This window comes from Carcharodon carcharias, chromosome 18 (genome assembly GCF_017639515.1).
Source record: "Carcharodon carcharias isolate sCarCar2 chromosome 18, sCarCar2.pri, whole genome shotgun sequence".
Lineage (NCBI taxonomy): Eukaryota > Metazoa > Chordata > Chondrichthyes > Lamniformes > Lamnidae > Carcharodon > Carcharodon carcharias.
Window position 1 is genome coordinate 49359047 of NC_054484.1, and position 19574 is coordinate 49378620.

The following is a 19574-nucleotide window of genomic DNA, read 5'->3' on the forward strand; positions in this document are numbered from 1 at the left end:
CTGCCATCTGCGGACTGGTGTCAGTGATGTGCTCACCAGACTGTGACCCTGAGTCTACTCTAGAATGTGCAATCACCAAGGTGAATGTCTCTGTGCTGGTGGAGCATGCAGGTGAACACAGTGATGGTACATCCTCTGAACGTTCTGAGGCATCATCCGGGGTTGGGGCTGGTTTCCATTGTGGGTGTCCCATTTTCTTGCTGGTACCTGGGATGGAGAAAGATTTAGTGGATGCCTAAGCAGGCTCCCTTATTAAAGCAAGATGTGGGCACACCTGACAACTGCAGACTGAAGGCATCCTCACTGACTTGATGGGGGTGTCCTATCTAGTCTTCAGCACAGGCACAGCCCTGCTCTCTCTGATTAGTTCTGCAGCCTGTTCCTCAAAAGGGGTCAGGATTCGAATATCAGGCAGGCTGCCTCTGGTCTTGGCCCGTTTCCTCCTCTTGTGCAAGTTCTCGTCCTGCAGGCAGACAGAAGGATTGGTTGTCATCCCTATGGGTGCATGGGCAGTTTAGGAGCATGCATGCCCATGCCAGCTTCTGAGCCCTTCCCAGTAAGCGATCAACAAGCAGGACGTGCTGTGACTGATATAAGATTGAGAGCAGGAAGTGGCTGGCACACATTCAGTGTTGCTGCTGAGTCCTGCAACCCAAATCCCTGTCTGACATCCCTCTGCAATTGCTCACTTACACTGCTTGATGGTCCTCATGAGTGTCACTTTGCAGTGGGTAGATTGTTCCACTTACCCTGGAGAAGCGCAGCAGATTGTTCATCCTTTTTCTACGCTCTTAGGCAATTGTCTTGTAGGCCCATGGGCACTAATCTCTGCTGTGACCTCCGTCCAGGCTGCTGCGGTCAGGCAGGAGGGCCTCCTGCAGCCATCCCTAGAAAACAGCACCTCTCGCCTTTCTAGGACAGCCTGAAGGAGAATCTGCAGGGAGGCTTCGCTAAACTCTGGGGGCCACAGGATGTCTTCTCTGTGACATACCCACTGTGATCTGGAGAATATGAAGCTCCTGGCTTGCAGTGAGTGAATGGTTGTCTGGGTGCCCTTTAAATATGGTGCCAGGACCTTTGACCCCATGAGATAATGGTGGGGATGGCGACCCCCTACTCGCTCCCACTGTGAGATTCACCATGCTCTGCGCGGATGCATATGTAATGAGCTGAACAACGCAAGATCATGCGTGGCAGCCGTTCCGCTGCTCCCAGCGGAAATCACTCTTGCTTTCGCTCCTGCTGCTGAACTTAGACTCCAGAATGGAAAATTCCAGCTATTGTTTACATACTGCCTTTAAACTGCACCAGCAACATTAATATGCTTTAACATCTGATGCAAAAGTACACAGGAGGACTTATTAAAATTATAGTAAACTAATATCCTACCTCTCAACTCATAAAGAAGTATCATTTCATTATTGGTCTTGATTTGCCAAACATACTATATTGTGTAGGCTCTTACAGGCACCCATTTCAGCATGTATCATTTTCTATGCATACCTTTCAGAGATGAGAGCGGCACATTAACTGCTTTGTTCTTTCATTTGCACCATCTGGACTAAGACTACCAGAACTAATTTCATTTGTCAACAGCTGTAAAGGTTCATAATTTCAATTGGTACCTCGTTCTGCTTTTCTTTTAGCAAATGCAACAGCTTAATGAGGCATGTACGCCTGAACCACAAGATCATAAAGAAACCTCTTTTTTTGCTGTGCTGCCCTACTTCATCATTTAGAATGAATATGACATAAGGTGTTTCAGCAGGAATCTCTTGTGGAGACCAGAAAGAAAACTTGTTAAATAGCAATAATCTCCACTTGACAAAATGGACAATCGTATGAGTATCAAATATAAAATGTCTACTCCTCCCACTCTTTGGTAAAAATCACAATTTGCAGCAATCTGTACCTTAGGGAGAAGAATAAATTATCTTAGCAGTAACAGTTGTTCTAAACGTAAGTTACATTATTTCATTGCTAACGATAGAACCTTAATATTCTTCTAGTACATTTAAAGAGTACTTACTGTTATCATCCCATCCAGGAGTCCTGAATCAGATTTGGGTGGTGCTTGAAGCCGTTCCATGGACCACTTCTCGATAATGGATGCAACACGTGGGTTGTCAATATTTAGGAGGCGAAACCCTGTCATATTGACACCACTATATCGATAGGGTTCCAGGTTTAATGCAAATAGATCCTGCAGAGGTTGACCACAAGATAGGAATTTTAAAAGGCAATTGCACTCTAATTAACGATGATAGGCCCATCTAGGATAAAATTACTACATGTGTATTACAGAATGCAGGGTCTTACCCTGGGCAGGGTGACAGCACTCCTGGTAATTACTGCCACTGGAATGGTGTTTTAAAAATACTCAACATAAATTGACAGAAACATAAACAGTAACTAAGAATGAACAACTGCATTCATTTCAAAAATGTAATGTGAATCCATTTGCTTTAATTAATATGTCTACCCATTGAGTTTACCCTTCTGCCCTTATGTACTCAGATGATTGTTGCCTTAAGGGAGGGAACAGATATGCTCAGTTCTGAATGAAAGAATGAGGTTAGGAACAGGTACACAGATATTTTGTTACTTCACTCGCATTTAATGTTATGTAATGGAGGCTAGCTTATATCTGACACTATTACAGATAACTCAGATCAGACAATCCTTGTCCTAATGGTTCCAAATCAAATTTTACAGCCTTATGGGGAGCAGCCAGGTATGAATAACATCTGGCATGCTGTTAATCATTTGATGCAGTACAGATTGTGAGCCATCCCTAATCTCTGTCAAACCAACATTCCAGACTGAAGATATGCCAGCTGCTATGTTAGTCAAACCAGGATGCAGTGCAAATTGTATTCAACACCTAGGGCAGAACTTTGCCCTTGGTGGGGGTGCTCAGCAGGGACGGGTGGGGGCAGTCGGGAAGCTAACCACTGCCCGTGATTGGCACCGCACCGTGAGTTTACGTGGGCGGGCCAATTAAGGCTCAGTGCTGCCTGTGCGGGCAGGAGGAGGAGGGCGAGCAGGCTGAGCATGAACTTGGCGCATGTGCGTGGAAGAGCGCTTTGATTTCCCTGAATCAGCTACGTGCTTCAGGGAGATGAAGCGCTGTTTAAAAAAAACTAATGAAGAAAATAAAAATGTCATAAAACATGTCCCCCTCATGTGACAGAGTCGCATGAGCAGGGACACACTTTTAATTCAAGTGCAAAATTTTTATTTCATTTTTATTTGCTTTAGGGAATCTCATTCCGCCCATGGATGGGGTTTCCTAAAAAATGCAAAGGCCACTTGGCCTTTTCGCCTGCCCGTCAACGGACAGTGAAAAATTCAGCACAATTGTTAACTTAATGGCCTTATTAGGCCTTTTACTTGTTGGCGGGCGTGCTGCCAGCTCCGGTGCGCACCCGCCGAGCGATCTATCGCGAGAGTGCACATTGACTTCGGTACGCTTGGCTGATGTCAACACGCTTTATTCCACGCTCGGGCGTGTTGGGCACACGCCCGCATGCCGAGCAAAAAATCTTGCTCCAAGATATCCTTATCCAGCAGTGAGGGACAACTGTAAATCAACCCTGGAGAGGATTTTGCATTTTGGATCAGAACCCTAACATTGGGGTCCTGACCCTGCACCGTGTTGGGAGCAGTCACCTGACATGGATTTTGCCCAGAGGGCCAATAGGAGGCTCTCCAGAGCGGAAGGAGTGGCAGCCTGCTATTGCAGGTAAAGGACAGAGAGGGTGCATTCACCTTGAAGTGCCCTCTCAACAACTTCAAAATTTGAAATTAAAAATGGCCACAGCTGCTAGGCCACCATTAATTACCCCCACCCACCCACCCACCCAGTCCAGCACTGGGAGGTCACTTCCAGGCAGCCACCATGCTCCCGACACTGCCAGCGGCCTGGGGGCCAGCTGGAAAATTCCAATCAATTAGCCTATAAGTTATTTTAACAAACTACCTGCTGCTTCCAGGTGAGAAGCCATTTCCCTCCCCCTAACCCCCTCACACCCTGATGGGGCCTTCAGGAAAATGGCTCGGGATCGGGATGGTGCAGGCAAATGGCAGAAAATTACCCACCTGCCTCCATTCTCACCTCCACGTCATGGTGAAAGTCCTGCTCCCTGCACCCGCCCCTCCAGCCCCCAAATCCATTAAATTAGCCTGCATATCTTGACTCCAATGCTAAAGACACATTATTTACATTGCCTTGTACAGTAGACTGATAATTCTGTCAGGAGGAATTCTAATCTAAATCTTCTTGCATTAGCGTTTGCTGTGTTGTTCAATAAATGGACAGTTCTTACATAATATGCTGCCTTGAAGATCAGAGATCTCCAATGGCAACATAGCATCGCTGCAGCACAATTTGCTCCTTGAAGGTAAAGCCATGGGGATTAGGTTGTTCCTCTTCCTTATTCCTGCATCATATCCCTTTCTCTTTCTAGTTTGGAAAGAAGGCATTTTCCCCTCTGTAACTCCTCAGGCACTAGATGGTGAGATGTTGTTATCAGTGCCCACAATGTTGTAGTTTCACTCGCAAAGGTAAATTCTGGGACAGAATTCGGTAGTTCTGGGAACTCAGTGGTTCAATCTAACCTGCAAAGGCAAAAACAGAATGACACCTTTTTGATCCAAACGTCATAAATATCATCAAAGATGACTGTGTATGAAAATGTGGAACCTTGTATTTTATATATTATGAATAACGTGCTTTATAAATTAAAAGGCACTTACCAGGTCAGACATTGTAATTTTCAATTATATCCAACCGCTCTCCAACAAAAACTGCCGGTACTTTCATTCCCCTGTAGGGAACATTTCATGCAGCACTTGAATGTGCTCTTTTTGGCTCTGTCATGCACATAATTAAATCCTTTGTGGCACCAAGTCAGGGGATTCTGGATATTCTGTCCAACTGCTCAGTAACCTCATTCCCATGATCTGTAGTTGGGGGCAGTGTAACCCTTGCACTAAATATGCTCATCCTCTTTCTTCACCTCCATTAGCTTTTTTTCATAATAATAGCACTTTATGTGCTTATTAACCCATGTTATCAAAGATGAGGGCAAAAATGTGTCAAGGTCTCTGTGGTGTTGAATTATTGTTGCCACTCAGATAGCCTGACAGTAAAGATAGAACTGGAGATGAGTCTTTATACACTTACAAGCTATTATTTAATAACACACATGAGCTATTGTGCAGCTCCAATCCAACAATCACAGTTTCAGATTGTTTTTATATATGTGCATAACTGGAGTCAATGAGAATCAGGAGGAAAACTCTCTACTGTTTGGAGTCATACCTAACGCAAAGAAAAATAGTTGTGGTTGTTGGGGGTCAATCATCTCAGCTCCAGGACATCACTGCAGGAGTTCCTCAGGGTAGTGTCCAAGGCCCAACCATCTTCAGCTGCTTCATCAATGACCTGCCTGCCATCATAAGGTCAGAAGTGGGGATGTTCGTTGATGATTGCAAAATGTTCAGCACCATTTGCAACTCTTCAGATACTGAAGCAGTCCATGTCCAAATGCAGCAAGACCTGGAGAATATCCAACCTTGGGCTGACAAGTGCCAAGTAACATTCGCACCACACAAGTGCCAGGCAATGACCATCTCCAACAAGAGAGAATCCAACCATCTCCTTTTGACATTCAGTGGCACGGCCATTGCTGAATCCCCCACTATCAACATCTTGGGGGTTACAATCGACAAGAAACTGAACTGGACTAGCCTTATAAATACTGTGGCTACAAGAGCAGGTCAGAGGCTAGGAATCCTGTGGCGAGTAACTCACCTCCTAACTCCCCAAGGCCTATCCACCATCGACAAGGCGCAAGTCAAGCGTGTGATGGAATACTCTCCACTTGCCTGGGTGAGTGCAACTCCAACAACACTCAAGAAGCTTGACACCATCTAGAACAAAGCAGCCCACTTGATTGGCACCACATCCACAAACATTCACTCCCTCCACACCGAGGCACAGTGGCAGCAGTGTGTACCATCTACAAGATGCACTGCAGGAATTTAACAAGGCTGCTTAGACAGCACCTTCCATCCCACAACCACCATCTAGAAGGACAAGGGTAGCTGACACATGGGGCAGAATTTTTACCTCGGTGGGTGGGGGTGGTCAGGAAGCTGATCGCTGCCCGTGATTGAGGCCAGGAGGCAATTTCACGCTGGCAGCCCAATAAGGCCAGCGCAGTGTGAAACATGCTCATTGCTGCCTGTGCGGCTGTGGGTGGGGGGGGAGGGCGAGCGCAAACTTTGCGCATGAGGGTGAGTGCACGAGATAAAGAGTTAAAAAGTGTTACAAAACACATCCCCTCATGTGACTCTTTCACGAGTAGAGACATGTTGTAAGTGAAATATTTAAAAATGTATTTTATTTTTATTTGATGTTAGAAATATCATCCACAGTGGATGCAAAGGCTGCTTGGCCTTTTCACCTGCCCGCCAAATGTAAGGTTGGAAAGACAGCAAAAAATTTAAGTTAATTGACACTTTAACAGCCTTAATAGGCCTTTTAATTGTTGGCGGGCACACTGCTGATTCCCGCGTGTGACTGAGCATTGACATTGGGATGCGTGTCATCGAGCGTGTCGTTTCATGCTTGAGCAGGCTGGGCATGAGTCCGCCGGCCGAGGTGAACATTCTACCCTTGATAACACCACCAGCTGGAAGTTCCTCTCCAATCCACCCACCATCCTGACTTGGGAATACATCACTGTCGCTGGGTCGAAATCTTGGAACTCCCTCCCTAACAGCACTTGGGTGTACCTACACCACATGGATTGCAGTGGTTCAAGAAGGCAGCACACCACCACCTTCTCAAGGGCAATTAGGGATGTACATTAATTGCGGGCCCAGCCAACGATGCCCACAAATGAATTAAAAAAGGTAAATCCCCAGTTAATGCCTAGCACCTGAATGCAATTAAACACTTAGTTATTATACAAGTACCAGTTATCATGTGTAATGCCATGATCTCATTGACCAGAAATGAATGCATCATTTGCACATTCTTACCAAAATTACCATACCATCGACCCACAATGAATAATTTCTAACTCTCCCTTCTATGCTATTATTAAGTATAGGGGCTGAAAATCCCTCATGGTTTCTGTCAGCCTTCCACAGTAACTCTGATGAGGGACTAGCAGAACAACCTGGAAAATAGCAGTCATGCCTGGTTTTAGCAGTTTCTGAGACTTTCCAACCTGCCTTGCCAGGTTGATGGTGGAAATGTGTTCATCTCTGACAAGAAAAATGGCTTTGAGATGGAGCCGAGGGAAGGGATGCCCTAAAAGAGGAGTCATCACTCCACTGGCACTATTGGTTCCCTGAGGAAATTTAGGTGCCCTTTGACTTTTCCTGCAAAATTCCACAGACTCAGGGCTGGTGGGCACCACTGGGCAAAATACCAGTGCAACTGCCAGAATTATTACCTGAAGAAGTTGGGCCCTATTCATTATAGTGAAGATTACTATGACAACACAAAATGTATTGTCAAAAGTTAGCAGCTTCAGTTCAGCTGAGGGAATTTTAAGAAAGGTCAGTTTGATACAAAATCTTCATCCTTGCTTTTTGTTTCAGAAAAGTCAAACATGGATTTTGTGCTCACCAAGCTAGCAAATAGAAATTTTTTCCATAAATTTACCAGCATCAAGCACACTGAAGTCAGTAATAGCATCAATTAAAATTCTCTATTCTGGTTTAACACATTCATTTATCCAGCCTTAAATTATCAACCCCAATTACATCGGCGTGATTGTTTTGCACTACAGTTTATAACCTCCTGCCCATTGAAAGAAACGGGATCAAAAATACAAGCATGGAGGTAGGAAATCCAGCTCATTATTTTTTTGCTTCGCTCCAGTCATTCTTGTGGCCTTTTGGTTGTGAGACTGTCAACCAAGTGACAAATTCTGAGCAGATTGGAGCCATGGATTCACCTACAAAGAGACTACTCAAACTAGCTTCAAGACCAATGCTTACAGCTGGGTGTAGCAGACCTTTGACCTGCAATCAAATGTGGATTGCAGAAATAAAAGGGCAATGTGCCAACACTACACCACCCGGTGCCCAAGACCATTGCAACTTGCTAGACTTTTTTTCTTCACCACAGAGCATGCAGAAAATTAATTTCCATGTCTGTTAACGTGTCAGGGAAATGTTAACTATTTCTATATGAATGCTTAAATATTCAATTTCTAATATTCTTGCAAATGAACTCAGAACAAAATGTAAAGCATAAATGCTACCATGCTTCTCAAGGGATTAATACAGACTGTGATTATTGGGGAAGAATTCCAAGCGACTGTCAAAAGCTAAAATAAGCTGTTCTAGTGGCACAAAATTACGAATGACACACAAGGATCACCCTGCAATTTACATACGGTTTGACAAGACTGCAGGTTATTTATGTTATTTCTAGAGTTTGGGCTGACATTCTAAGTGATTTATTATAGAGAGATTGAGCCTGTGCTGATGATTAGAAGGGTGTCAATATATCACTCTAATAGGTTTAAGAGCAACATATGCAGCAGTAATATATCACCAATACATAGCTCATTGCAGTGCACACCCTGGGCTGAGGCATGACTAGATGTTATTTATGGCCAATATGAAGCACTCCAAAATTAATACCATTTCAATAACTTAGTTATATTTTAAAAGAACAAAACTAGATAAGAATTTCCAAATGTTCCTGATAGAGAAATTGTCCATTTAATAGGTTATTTTACTGTAAATTAATAGACATCACATAATATAAAATTGTAGCTGAATGAATTATAACTTATAGCTTTACCATAAGAGGCTACATGGCTGACTCTTGCTGGATTTGACAGTGACCACGGGGTTGTGTGTATGTCCAAGATTCATCAGGATAAGTAGAGTCCTGCTGGCGCAACCCTAGATATTGAGGTGGGAGATACTGATGCAAGCTTAGTGAAATAGATGAGCTACGACTCAGTAAAGACATCTTTACAGCCTCCAGCGTGAGGATGAAGGAACTGACTGGAGGCTTATGAATGTCAGTGCTCCACGAGGGACAAGATTGATCAACGGTTTGAGAGTTAAAGCACTGGGAGATAATCTGTGGACAGTGTGGAACAATCATTTAATTCCCAGACTGCTGCATTGTTTAGCTCACCTGATTATATACAGAGTTAGGGTGGGACTGTGACAAAAATAGAACAGGTGTGCCTTGCAAAACAAATTGATAGATGTCCCTCTAATTTAGACACCAGTCATTGTCACACCAGTCACCAGACACCAGCCCAAGTTTGCTTCAAAATTAGTTACAAAAACTCAAGGCAAAAATAAGATCTGAACCCACACACATTGGCCAGAGTTTTACATCCCATGGGTGGGTGTGCATCCAACCCAACCGGCCATGAAAGAGCATGAGGTGATGTCGGGGGAGCATCCTAATGCCGTCACTCGCTCGGTGGGCTGGCGTGGCTGTCGGAAGCGCCCCTGTCGACAATTAAACCCATTAAGGAGCCAATTGAAAGTGACTTTTCGTGGCCCATCCACTTTTATGGTTGGCGGCTGGGCCAATTGGCTAGGCGGCCTTTACATTTTTGCTCAAACCTCGATTCGGGGCGGGATGAAATCTCCGTTGGGAAGTAAAATGAAAAGATAATCTGGGGAGTTTTTTTTAATGAGGTATGCTTTCAGGTGCTTGATTGTGCTACATGAACGTATTTTGCAGCATTTTTGTTGTTTCATTTATTATATGGCGATCTGCAGCTCCCTAAGGCAGCTGTCTGCTTTCAGGCAGCTCATTGGAAGTGCTCACCAGCCCCTGTGGTGAAGTTGGCGTCCGCCCCCTTTCCGCTCCCACTGGCAGTGCTGAGCCTTTCTCAGGGTATGTTTCACGCTGGCCGGCCAGCCAGTGTGAAATGACAGTCGGGGGTCACTCGCGGTTGGGGGCCTGTTTTCCACCCACTCCCGGGCCCGCCAATCACCTGTGCCCGATGAGAGAAAAACTTAGGCCTCAAATTCGCCCTGGGGGCAGGTGGTCACTCATTGTGATTGTCACAGGGGTGGTCCAAAATTGGCCTGGAGACAAGCTCGCTGTCCAATTAAGGATGGCAGCTGAGCTCTTGAAGCTGGAGGGCCCTCCAGCTTCAAAGGGGCAGCAGGCTGCGATGGAAGAGGGTGCTACAAGATGGAGGTACACTCTCTCCAGCTTTTTAAAATCTGACTTAAAAATGGCTTTAGCAGCCATGCCTCTAAGGGCTCAGGGCCTCCCCTCAAAGGCCTCTAGGCCTGTCTGCAGTGGGCCTCCTTTAATTGGCCTTAGGTGGCACTTAATGAGCCACGTAAGCTACCTGCTGCATGCAGGAATGCAGACTTGCTGGCCCCACATTCTGCCTCTGTAAAATGGTCTGGCGGAGAGATCAAGCTGCGGAACCCGCACTCAGGCTGGTGGTACTATTTTTAGCTCCCACCCACCTCTGATCCTGGCGGGTGCTGAAAGTCTTGCCCTAAGTTCCTACCCTTCAGAATTTTTGAATGATTTAGGGATGGGCCTGGGTAGGTGTATTATTGTACTGTGCTAATGAGGGAAATAGTCAACATATGTCTTGAGATTTTCACCTTGCCGTTGCTAGGGGAAGAACATATCGGGCAGAATTTTGCCCTTAATGGGCAGGTGGGCGGGCCCCACCGGCTCAGCGGCGGGCAGATAGCCGACTGCCGCCGGCGAAACGGGCCCCGCCGCCATTTTAAGTGGGCAGGCCAATTAAGGCTTCCTGTGTGGGCAGGGGGGATTCCCCAACTGTCAAAGTGCGCTGTTTCGTGCATGCGCGCGAAGGAGTGCACATCTCCCTGAGGCAAAGTGCTGTCTCAGGGAGAACGCTGAAAGTTTTTGAAAGTTTAAAATTAGAAAAATTTTAAAAATTATTAACATCTCCTCCTCATGTGACAATGTCACACGAGATGGGACATGTTAATAAATATCACAGAAACTTTATTAAAGTTTTTTAAAACCGACATGAAACTTCATCCCGGCGGTGGATGAGGTTTCATGATTTTTCAGAAGCCCACTGGGGCTCCTGGCCTGCCCGCCAACCTTGGTTGGACGGGCAGGGCTTTTAATTGATTCAACTACCCTGTCAATGGCCTCAACTGGTCATTGACAGGTGGGTGGGCGGACAGCTGATTGCGTTGTCCCCCTGCCTTCCTGAATATTTAAATGGGGCGAGATGAAGTCGGGAGAACCACCCCCCCCAACGTCATTTTCGCGTCGGCGACCAGGCCCCGCCCCCAGCTTGCAGACGGAAAAATTCTGCCCATCAAATTTAAGAGTTCCATTCCCTGTTGCAAACACTCGCAGAACAATCAATTCCAATTGAAAACTGTCAGTTTGAAAATGGGACAAATTTTTATTTTTTAAAATTGATCAAATGGCACCCCAGTTTTGATGAAAATGTCGCAGGTGCCCACCTGGAATGTGTAAATGCTGCAATCTCAGAAAATTAGCTGTGGCCAAGAACACAAATAACAATCAATGAGGAATGAGGGAGGTGGATATTTAGTCTTGTCATGGTTCTGTCACCATCTTGACAGGCAAAGAAATAGTGGAGAAGTAGTTTGGGGAAAAAAATCTATTTACTGGTAGAAATTTATCCCAAATTTAATTTGGTATCAACGCTGCAGGTTTTGTTGGTTGTTTATGAAGCTTGAGGGAGGGCCCAAGTTAGCTAAGGCTATGTGACTTGTTAAAGATGTAACTGACTGAACAAATCTTCAGGAGCACAGGCCAAGATTCTGGTTTGGATCCTCAAGTGGGCCCTACATCTCCCAGCTTGTGGTCAGCCAATATGTTTGGTCTCACATGTAATTGCCATTTGCCAAGTCCAAAATGGTGCAAAGCTAAAAACAGTAGCAGTCCAAAGAGATCTTGGGGTCTGCAGATCAATAAAATGTCATGAAGAGGCACAGAAAATAATTAAAAAGCTGAATGGAATGCAGGCACTTATATCTAGAGGACTGGAATACAAGGAAGTAAAAATCATGCTGGAGCTACACTAAGCCTTGGTTAGGCCAGACCCGGAACATTATGTTCAGCTCTGGGCACCACACTTTAGGAAAGATATATTGACCTTGGAGGGAGTACAGGGTAGATTTACCAGAAAGATAAATGGGCTCCATAGGTTAAATTACAAGGAGAGATTACAGAAATTAGGATTAAATGAGGGCTGTATTCCTTGGAATTTCTGAGGATAAGGGTGATTTGATTGAAATTTTCAAGATAGTAAGGGGAACCGAGGATCGATAGAGAGAAATATTTCTGCTGGTTGGAGAGTCTAGGACAAAGGGGAATGGGCTAAAAATTGGAACCAGGCCTTTCAGGAATGAAGTTAGGAAACACTTCTACACACAAAGCATGGTAAGGGTTTGGAACTCTTTTCCGTAAATAGAAATTGATACTAGGTTAATTGTTAATTTTAAATCTGAAACTGATACATTTTTGCTAACAAAAGGTATTAAGGATTTTGGGACATTGATGGGTATATGGAGTGAGTTCATAGATCACCCTTTACCTCATTGAATGCTGGAACAGACTCGGAAGGCTAAACAGCTGAATGTTCCTATGGTGCTAGTTATTTTTGAATGTGGGCAATAATTATTTAAATTCAGTAAGTTCCAGTAATTGCATTTAGGGATATTTAAAAACTGTATCTATTTTAATTAGAGGAATCAACTGGAACCTCTAAGAGCTGTCATTCAGATTAGCATAGCTCCTGGAGTTGTAAGAAACACTAGAAGAAAACAAAAACACTGGCCCTGAAAATCTGCAAGGATGAATGTTGAAAATCTACTGGTCCTGGGTCTTCATCGAGAACTCTGCCAAAGAAACCAGAACCCAGAACATGTACCAACAATTGGCCTGAGCCAAGCAGGAAATGGTGCTTCCACCAGCCACCAGCCTCCACACCCTCCCACCCTCTCCAAAAACCAACATGAAACATATGGTTACCCCCAGAAACCTCCTTATCAAAACCTCAAACAAAAATTATCTGGCCAAATCTTCAGGAATGCAGGCCAAGATCCTTGCTTGGGCTGCTAGGTGGACCCCATATCTCCCAGCTCATGATCAGTCAGTATTTCTGAACTTAGCTATGCCTACCATACGCTGTCCTAAATATCCAGTTGTCCCCTCCCTCTGCTCTAAATATGCTGATGACTTGTAAGGACGGGAAGAAACTCTACCTCCACCAGACCATCCCAGAAACTTGGGAGTAAGTCACAACCTGGTGTATCAATGCTGCTGCCTGGTTTTTTGGCCCTTCTGGGATTCTGCTGGAACAGAGGCAGGTTATCAGGGCCACTGTGAATATTGTTTTTATTTAGAGAAGAATAGTTTTGCATTTAAATGTAATCTTTTATATTTTTCTTTTAGAAGATCATGATAAAAGGTTTTCCACTTAAATAAATATTGCTGTAATTTATTCACTTGTTCATCTTTTGTTGAATAAATTCACTAGTGGTTTAAATCTAAACTGGGGTTTCATGCTGCTGTATTGTACCATGTTTTGAAGGTGAGAGAGGGAGAGAGAGATCCTTTGCAGACATAGGGCAGAATTTTCCCAGATTTACACTAAGTGCGGTAGTGGACCGGTAAAACCCATCGGCTGCAATGGCGGTTTTTCACACCGTATTGTCCCGAAACTGCCACATTATTTATGTACTCCCAGGAAACACGCCGTTTCCATGGCAGGCGGGCTCCCATTCGCCCGGCTGCCATCACCCCACCGCTGCATCATGCCGGAAGGCATGTTTACAGTCCGGCCACAAACACACATCTCAGTGCTTCCAGACCACCACCGCTGCATGGAGGACATGGCCCTGAAACCGGAGAAGACTGCAGCCCCCAGGTTCAGTGATATGTCCCTCAAGCGAATTTTGGATGCTGTGGAGGGTCGCCCAGATGCTGTCTATCCCCAATCTGGCCGCAGGATGGGCAGCAACCTCACTAATCTGGTTTGGGAGGTGATGGCAGTGGTGATCAGTGCCCACACTTTTCAAAAGGGGACAGCCACCCGGTGCAGCAAGAGGATGAATGATCTCCGTTCTGCCAGGGTAAGTCACTCTTCTCATCACTCTCAGCTCACACACTCACAAACCCTTCACATGTCCACAGGGCCCGCACGCATTGCCGGTTCAAGGGACATCACCATTCACTCTCTCACACTCACTGTTATTGTCCTCATCCCATCCATGGGACCACTCACCACCCCCACAGGCTAAGTATACTTAACAACTGGCCTGACAGGTGTCCTGCTTACATTTTCTCCATCTCTGTTCATGCAAATCAAGCCAGCACACAACAAGAGAGAGAAGTCATAGGCCGGTGGACCCAAAATCAAGGTCCTCACGGACTTTGAAAACAGAGCCATCCAGCTAGCCGGCGATGATCTGGACCATTGTGGATCATGCTGACAATGAGGCCGGCAGTGCTCTACCAAGTGAAAGTCCTGCAGTGCACTTTGTGCCCTCTTTCACAGGCCATTGCTATGAACTAATTACGTCTCCTTGCTTTCGCAGGCAAATCTGGGAAACAGCCGGCAGAATCCATGACCCAGGGCATCTAGTCAAGCCCTGAAGAAACCTCTGAAGAGGAATCTGGAGGTACCCTCCCTGTAGTCCCATCACAGTGCAGAGATACACACCTTGGGTGGGACCTAGTTTTAGATTAGCCCTGGGATCACAGTCTGGTGAGCAAATCACATTGTCTGATCCACAACAGGTATCAGCAGGGACTTCCCAGGTGTCTGGCACTCGGAGGACTGCTGGAGGCCAGAATGTTGCTGAGTCTGAGTCAGATGATGAGCCTCTGGACTCAGTCATGTCACAGTTGCTGGAGCTGCAAGGGCAAGATAGGGAACAACAGGAAGGGATGTCCGCTGCACTCCTCAGATTGCAAGGCAAGATGGAGGAGTCTGTCTGCCTTCACTCTGAGGTGATAGCACCGGCATGCCAATGTATCGAGGTCAACACTGGTACGATGGTGGCCGTCATGGAGATCTTGGTCCAGGACTGCTGCACAGGCTCAACTCTTGCCATAGTTGGCCTCCAACAGTGTGTACACATGAAGGGTGCTGGGCAGCTCAATCTCATTTCAGCTACCCCTTCTCCTCAAGGAGTCAGTCTGGGGCCCCCAGGCATTCATAGGGAGGAGGACCAGCAGGTGTACACCTCCGGCCATCTATCCAGGTGACTCTGGGAGTGTCCGGCCCATTCAACTCCCCTCTCCCTGTGACCTCAGCAGCTCCAGCTCCATAGGCTGAGCAGTGTACCACTGCCAAACAACAGTACCCTAAAAGTAGGCTGGGGCCCACCAAGTCTCGACCCTCCAGAGGATGCCCGCCAAAGTCACCACAGACAGGGCGTCACAGTCAGCAGGCTGCCCCCACCTCTGCTGTGGATGTCCGGGGAGCACCAAGACATAGCGGCTGGGTTAGGAAAGTTAAAGGGAATTAGTTGCACAGCATGGGCATGAGTCTTAATCACTTGTACATACTGGTCACGATTGTCAACAAACTCACAATAATGTCTCCCTGCCTTTGGGTCCTTATTCTGAAGAGCAGTGTTCTTGTCACTCAGATGTGAAATCTTTCTGAACAAGATAAAGGCAGGTGTCTCTCTCCAGGGCCTCCTCCTTGTGCTTCATGCAGCTTTCAGACCAAAATGATGGTCTGATTTCACGCTCCATGGACACATTGCTGATGCCTGTACCTCTGTGGTGCTCATCATTGCTGCTAGAATGTAATGGGCAGGTGCCACAGAATTCTCTCATTCTCTCTGTGTGCACTCAGAACATTTAAGGAGGGGCTGGCCCCCATCTCTTCAGCATCTGAGATCACTGATGCTGTGCTCTGGCTCCTGAAGTGCTCAGGTGCTTAAGGTGGGCAAAGGACCAGATGCTTCTAAAGTTTCATGGCCACATCTCTATGATATGACCCTGATCACAGAGCGCAAGTGGGCTGCCCTCAGACAGGAGTCAGACATTCTCAGAGTATGTGAAGATTTATGGAGTGTCCTCACTGCATGCCATCATCATCATCCTGCAATCGAGCGACTATTAGAGCCTCCGCTGCATCTCCACGACAGGGGCATTATCACAGAGGGTATTTGCACTGTCATAAGCCAGATTGGAGTCAAATGTTCACAAATGTAATGTGAGGATCTATGGGGTCACCTTACTGCATGTCGTCATCATTTTCCACAAACCTAGCAGCTATGAGGGCCTCCTGAGGGTGCTTGCCTGGTCTGGCCAGTGCATGGGCCTCATCCCCGTCATTGCTGCCTACGAGGATCTCCTCAGCCTCATCCTCGTTGGCGTCCTCCTCATCGGATGAGACGTGCAGCTCCTCCATCTCCTCCTCAGCCAGCTCCTCTTCCAGTTTGCAGCGCCAGGTTGTAAAGGGTGCAGCAGACGACGACGATGCCTGACACTCTCTGTGGATTATATTGCAGGGCTCCAGCAGACCGGTCCAGGCACCGGGACCTCATTTTCAGCATCCTGATGGTCTGCTCCATGAAGGTGTGAGTTGCTGCATGAGCCTCATTATAACATCGCTCTGCTGCAGTCTGAGGCTGCCTCACAGGTGTCATCAGCCACATCCTCTGCGGGTAGTTCTTGACCCCAAGAAGCGAACCCAGCAGCCTCTGTGGACCCTGGAAAATGTCAGGGATCTGTGATTGACTGAGGATGTAGGCGTCATGCACACTGCCTGGAAACCATGCGCACAACTGCAGGATGCGTTTCTCATGGTCGCACATCAGCTGCACATTCAGCAAATGGAAGCCCTTGCAGTTGATATACTCCACCGTGTGTAACGATGGAGATCTGAGCACCACATGAATGAAGTCAATCACACCCTACACCTGTGGGAATCCCGAGATCTGGGCGAATCTAATCGCTCTTGGATCCTGGCTGTCCTGGTCCCGGGCAAAATACACAGAAGTACAAATTTGACATCCATGACCTCATGGATGCATTTGTGGGTGGAGGCTGGAGCACTGGAGAACTTGGTGTCACTTGGATGCCTCCGTGTTGCTTGACTGGGCAGATAAGCTAAAGGCCCGACCCCAATCTTTTCAACGTGGCTGCACCTGAACTGTCCCAGCTGCAGAGAAATGGTCACTTTCTACAGGTTTCCCGGATGCGTGGCCACTTCCCTCACCCAACTTATTCGCACCCTGAATGTTTGTGCGCTGTATTCAACAGCAGGGCTGCCCTTGCCACCTGCATCCCCCCCCCCCACCCCCAACCCCCCGCTGATGCCTGCCACCACTCACATCAGAGGTAGGGCTGCACTTGCCCCCCAACTCCCCCTCACCCTCATGAGTCACCTCAACGACAGGGCTGCACTTAACCCCAATCCCCCAGCGCCCCTGAAGCTTGAAAGCCAACAGATGACACTTGCAAGCTCTGCAGAATGTTCTGTGTCCTCCCCTCCAGTTCCCCTCGAAGTCAGGCCACCAAGTGCATGTCGCTTATGTGCTATTGTGAAACACGTTGGCGCGCTTTCCCGCCGATGTGGACAGATGATCCAGGGTGGGACGTTTCTGGCAGGCTGGCCTGATGATGATATGCTGATGTATTGCAATGAGGTTCCAACGACCGATGGCGGGAAACGCAGACTGCTATTGGCGGGCTGAGAGGACGATTGCAACCTGGCTTCCTGCCATCATAAAACCAATTGCGCCATTTTGTCCGCTCATGCCACCTATCACACTTGACGCTGGCATGCATGGAAAATTCCCTCCCTAGGAAAAATTCTAGCAGCTCAGCCAGTTAATAGAAAGGGTACTCTGTTCATTATCCTGGACATTTTACTGAAAGCTACTTGGAAATCAAGGCTGCAAATGTACTCTGGGAGGAATAGTAAATTGGAATTCATATACTAGAATGATACAAGACATCAAGTGTAAAAAGGAAGAAAAGACTCAAAAATATAATTACAATGAATCCATGGCTTTTGAGGGTTAAGTATACATCAAACCTATTGTCACTGCATGCTGCTAAATTACTGGTGAAAGGAAGAGTTTCATCAGCGTTATAATGACAAAGCTATAGATTAGTTATACCTAGTTCATTAATTCCAGCATACTTGATGTTTTAATAGACCTCGCAACATTTTACAAAGGCTCATATGCATGTGTGATGTGTTCCCAAATCTCATTTGAATCCTGCATTGCAGCAGAAGCTGCAGACTGCTTGATTATTCTGGCAAGTGATCTGCTACTAAACTCAGTAATAATGGCTACACTGGGTACAACATTCAATGCTCTGCAGTTGACTGCAGAAGGCAAAGAATGGACTACCTTTGAAGTAAAGCGGTGTACCACCTACTATGAGATCACACAGACGCAAAACGTGTCAGGCCTACTGTCTCAGAGACAGCTATTGAGTATCAATGTGCTGGCTACTGTGGCTAATCAATGAGGTCAACTCTTCAACGTAGAAATCCAAACATAATCAGAGATCTGTCAATTGCATTGCCAAAGGTCATACCATGGTCCTCCAATTCTATGGGGGGGGGCGGCGGCGGTTGTGTGGTGGCGGGGTTGGGGGGATTGTGTGGTTGCGGGTCAATTAAGGCCCATCCAGTGTGACATGCGCCTGGAAGTACTGTGCATTCCCTGTGTGGGTGGGCAGGGGGGGGGGATGTTCCCTGAGTTGTGCATGTGTGCGAAAGAGCGCAGAAATCCCCCTGAGGCACAGAGGTGCCTCAGGGAGACTAGTTTAAGTTTTAAAAATTTAAATACAGAAAAGAAAAAGTTTTAAGACATGTCCCCTCATGTGACAGTGTCACATGAGCTGGGACATGTCAATTAATTTTTATAAAAATTTTTATTCAACTTATAAACCCTTCATGAAACCTCATCCCGCCCTTGGATGAGGTTCCATGAAAAATGTGAAGGCCGCCTGGGCTCTTCGCCTGCTGCCAACCTTAGGGTTGGGTGGGCAGCTCAGTTTATTAGTTTAATTAGTTTTTAAATGGCCTTATAGGCCTTTGAAAGTTTGGCAGACGCGCCCCAAGCTGAAAATCTAAATGACGCGCGGTGACATGGGGATGCACGCCCGATGTCACCCTGCATTATTTTACACCTCGGCGAGCAAGCTGCACCCCTGTTTGCCAAGCTGAAAATCCTGGCCTATTTGTCAGTATCCAGGCAACAACTGGTGATACATATATCAGCTGTTTGCAATCTACGGGTATACCAAGGATAAGATAACAGAAAGAACAATTTAATTATATTCACAATTGACTGGCAGTGTAATGTGACAATAAAAAGTAAAGAATCATTGTTCTCACCACAGTAAGTGCAAGATTATTCGAAAAGAGTTTGTAACCACACCATTATGTGCATGTATATGGCTATATCCAGAATGCCACACCACTCACTACTGCACTACAGTCAGTGTACCAAAGGAACAATGTATCATTCCACAGTACATGCTGAGATCTGAGAAATACATTTGATGTCAGCTCCAGCATTTGTGTCCAAAGGTTCTGATT

The 19574-nt window shown here is 46.3% G+C and overlaps 1 protein-coding gene across 1 annotated transcript in view; it reads right to left on the minus strand.

The window, feature by feature from the left end:
- LOC121290964 (glutamate receptor ionotropic, kainate 1-like) overlaps positions 1–19574 on the minus strand; it is a 384058-nt gene that overhangs the window by 113619 nt on the left and 250865 nt on the right. Inside the window, exon 6 of the mRNA XM_041212040.1 lies at positions 2030–2203. Within this exon, the coding sequence (XP_041067974.1) occupies positions 2030–2203 (174 nt within the window). The remainder of the gene's footprint in view (positions 1–2029; positions 2204–19574) is intronic.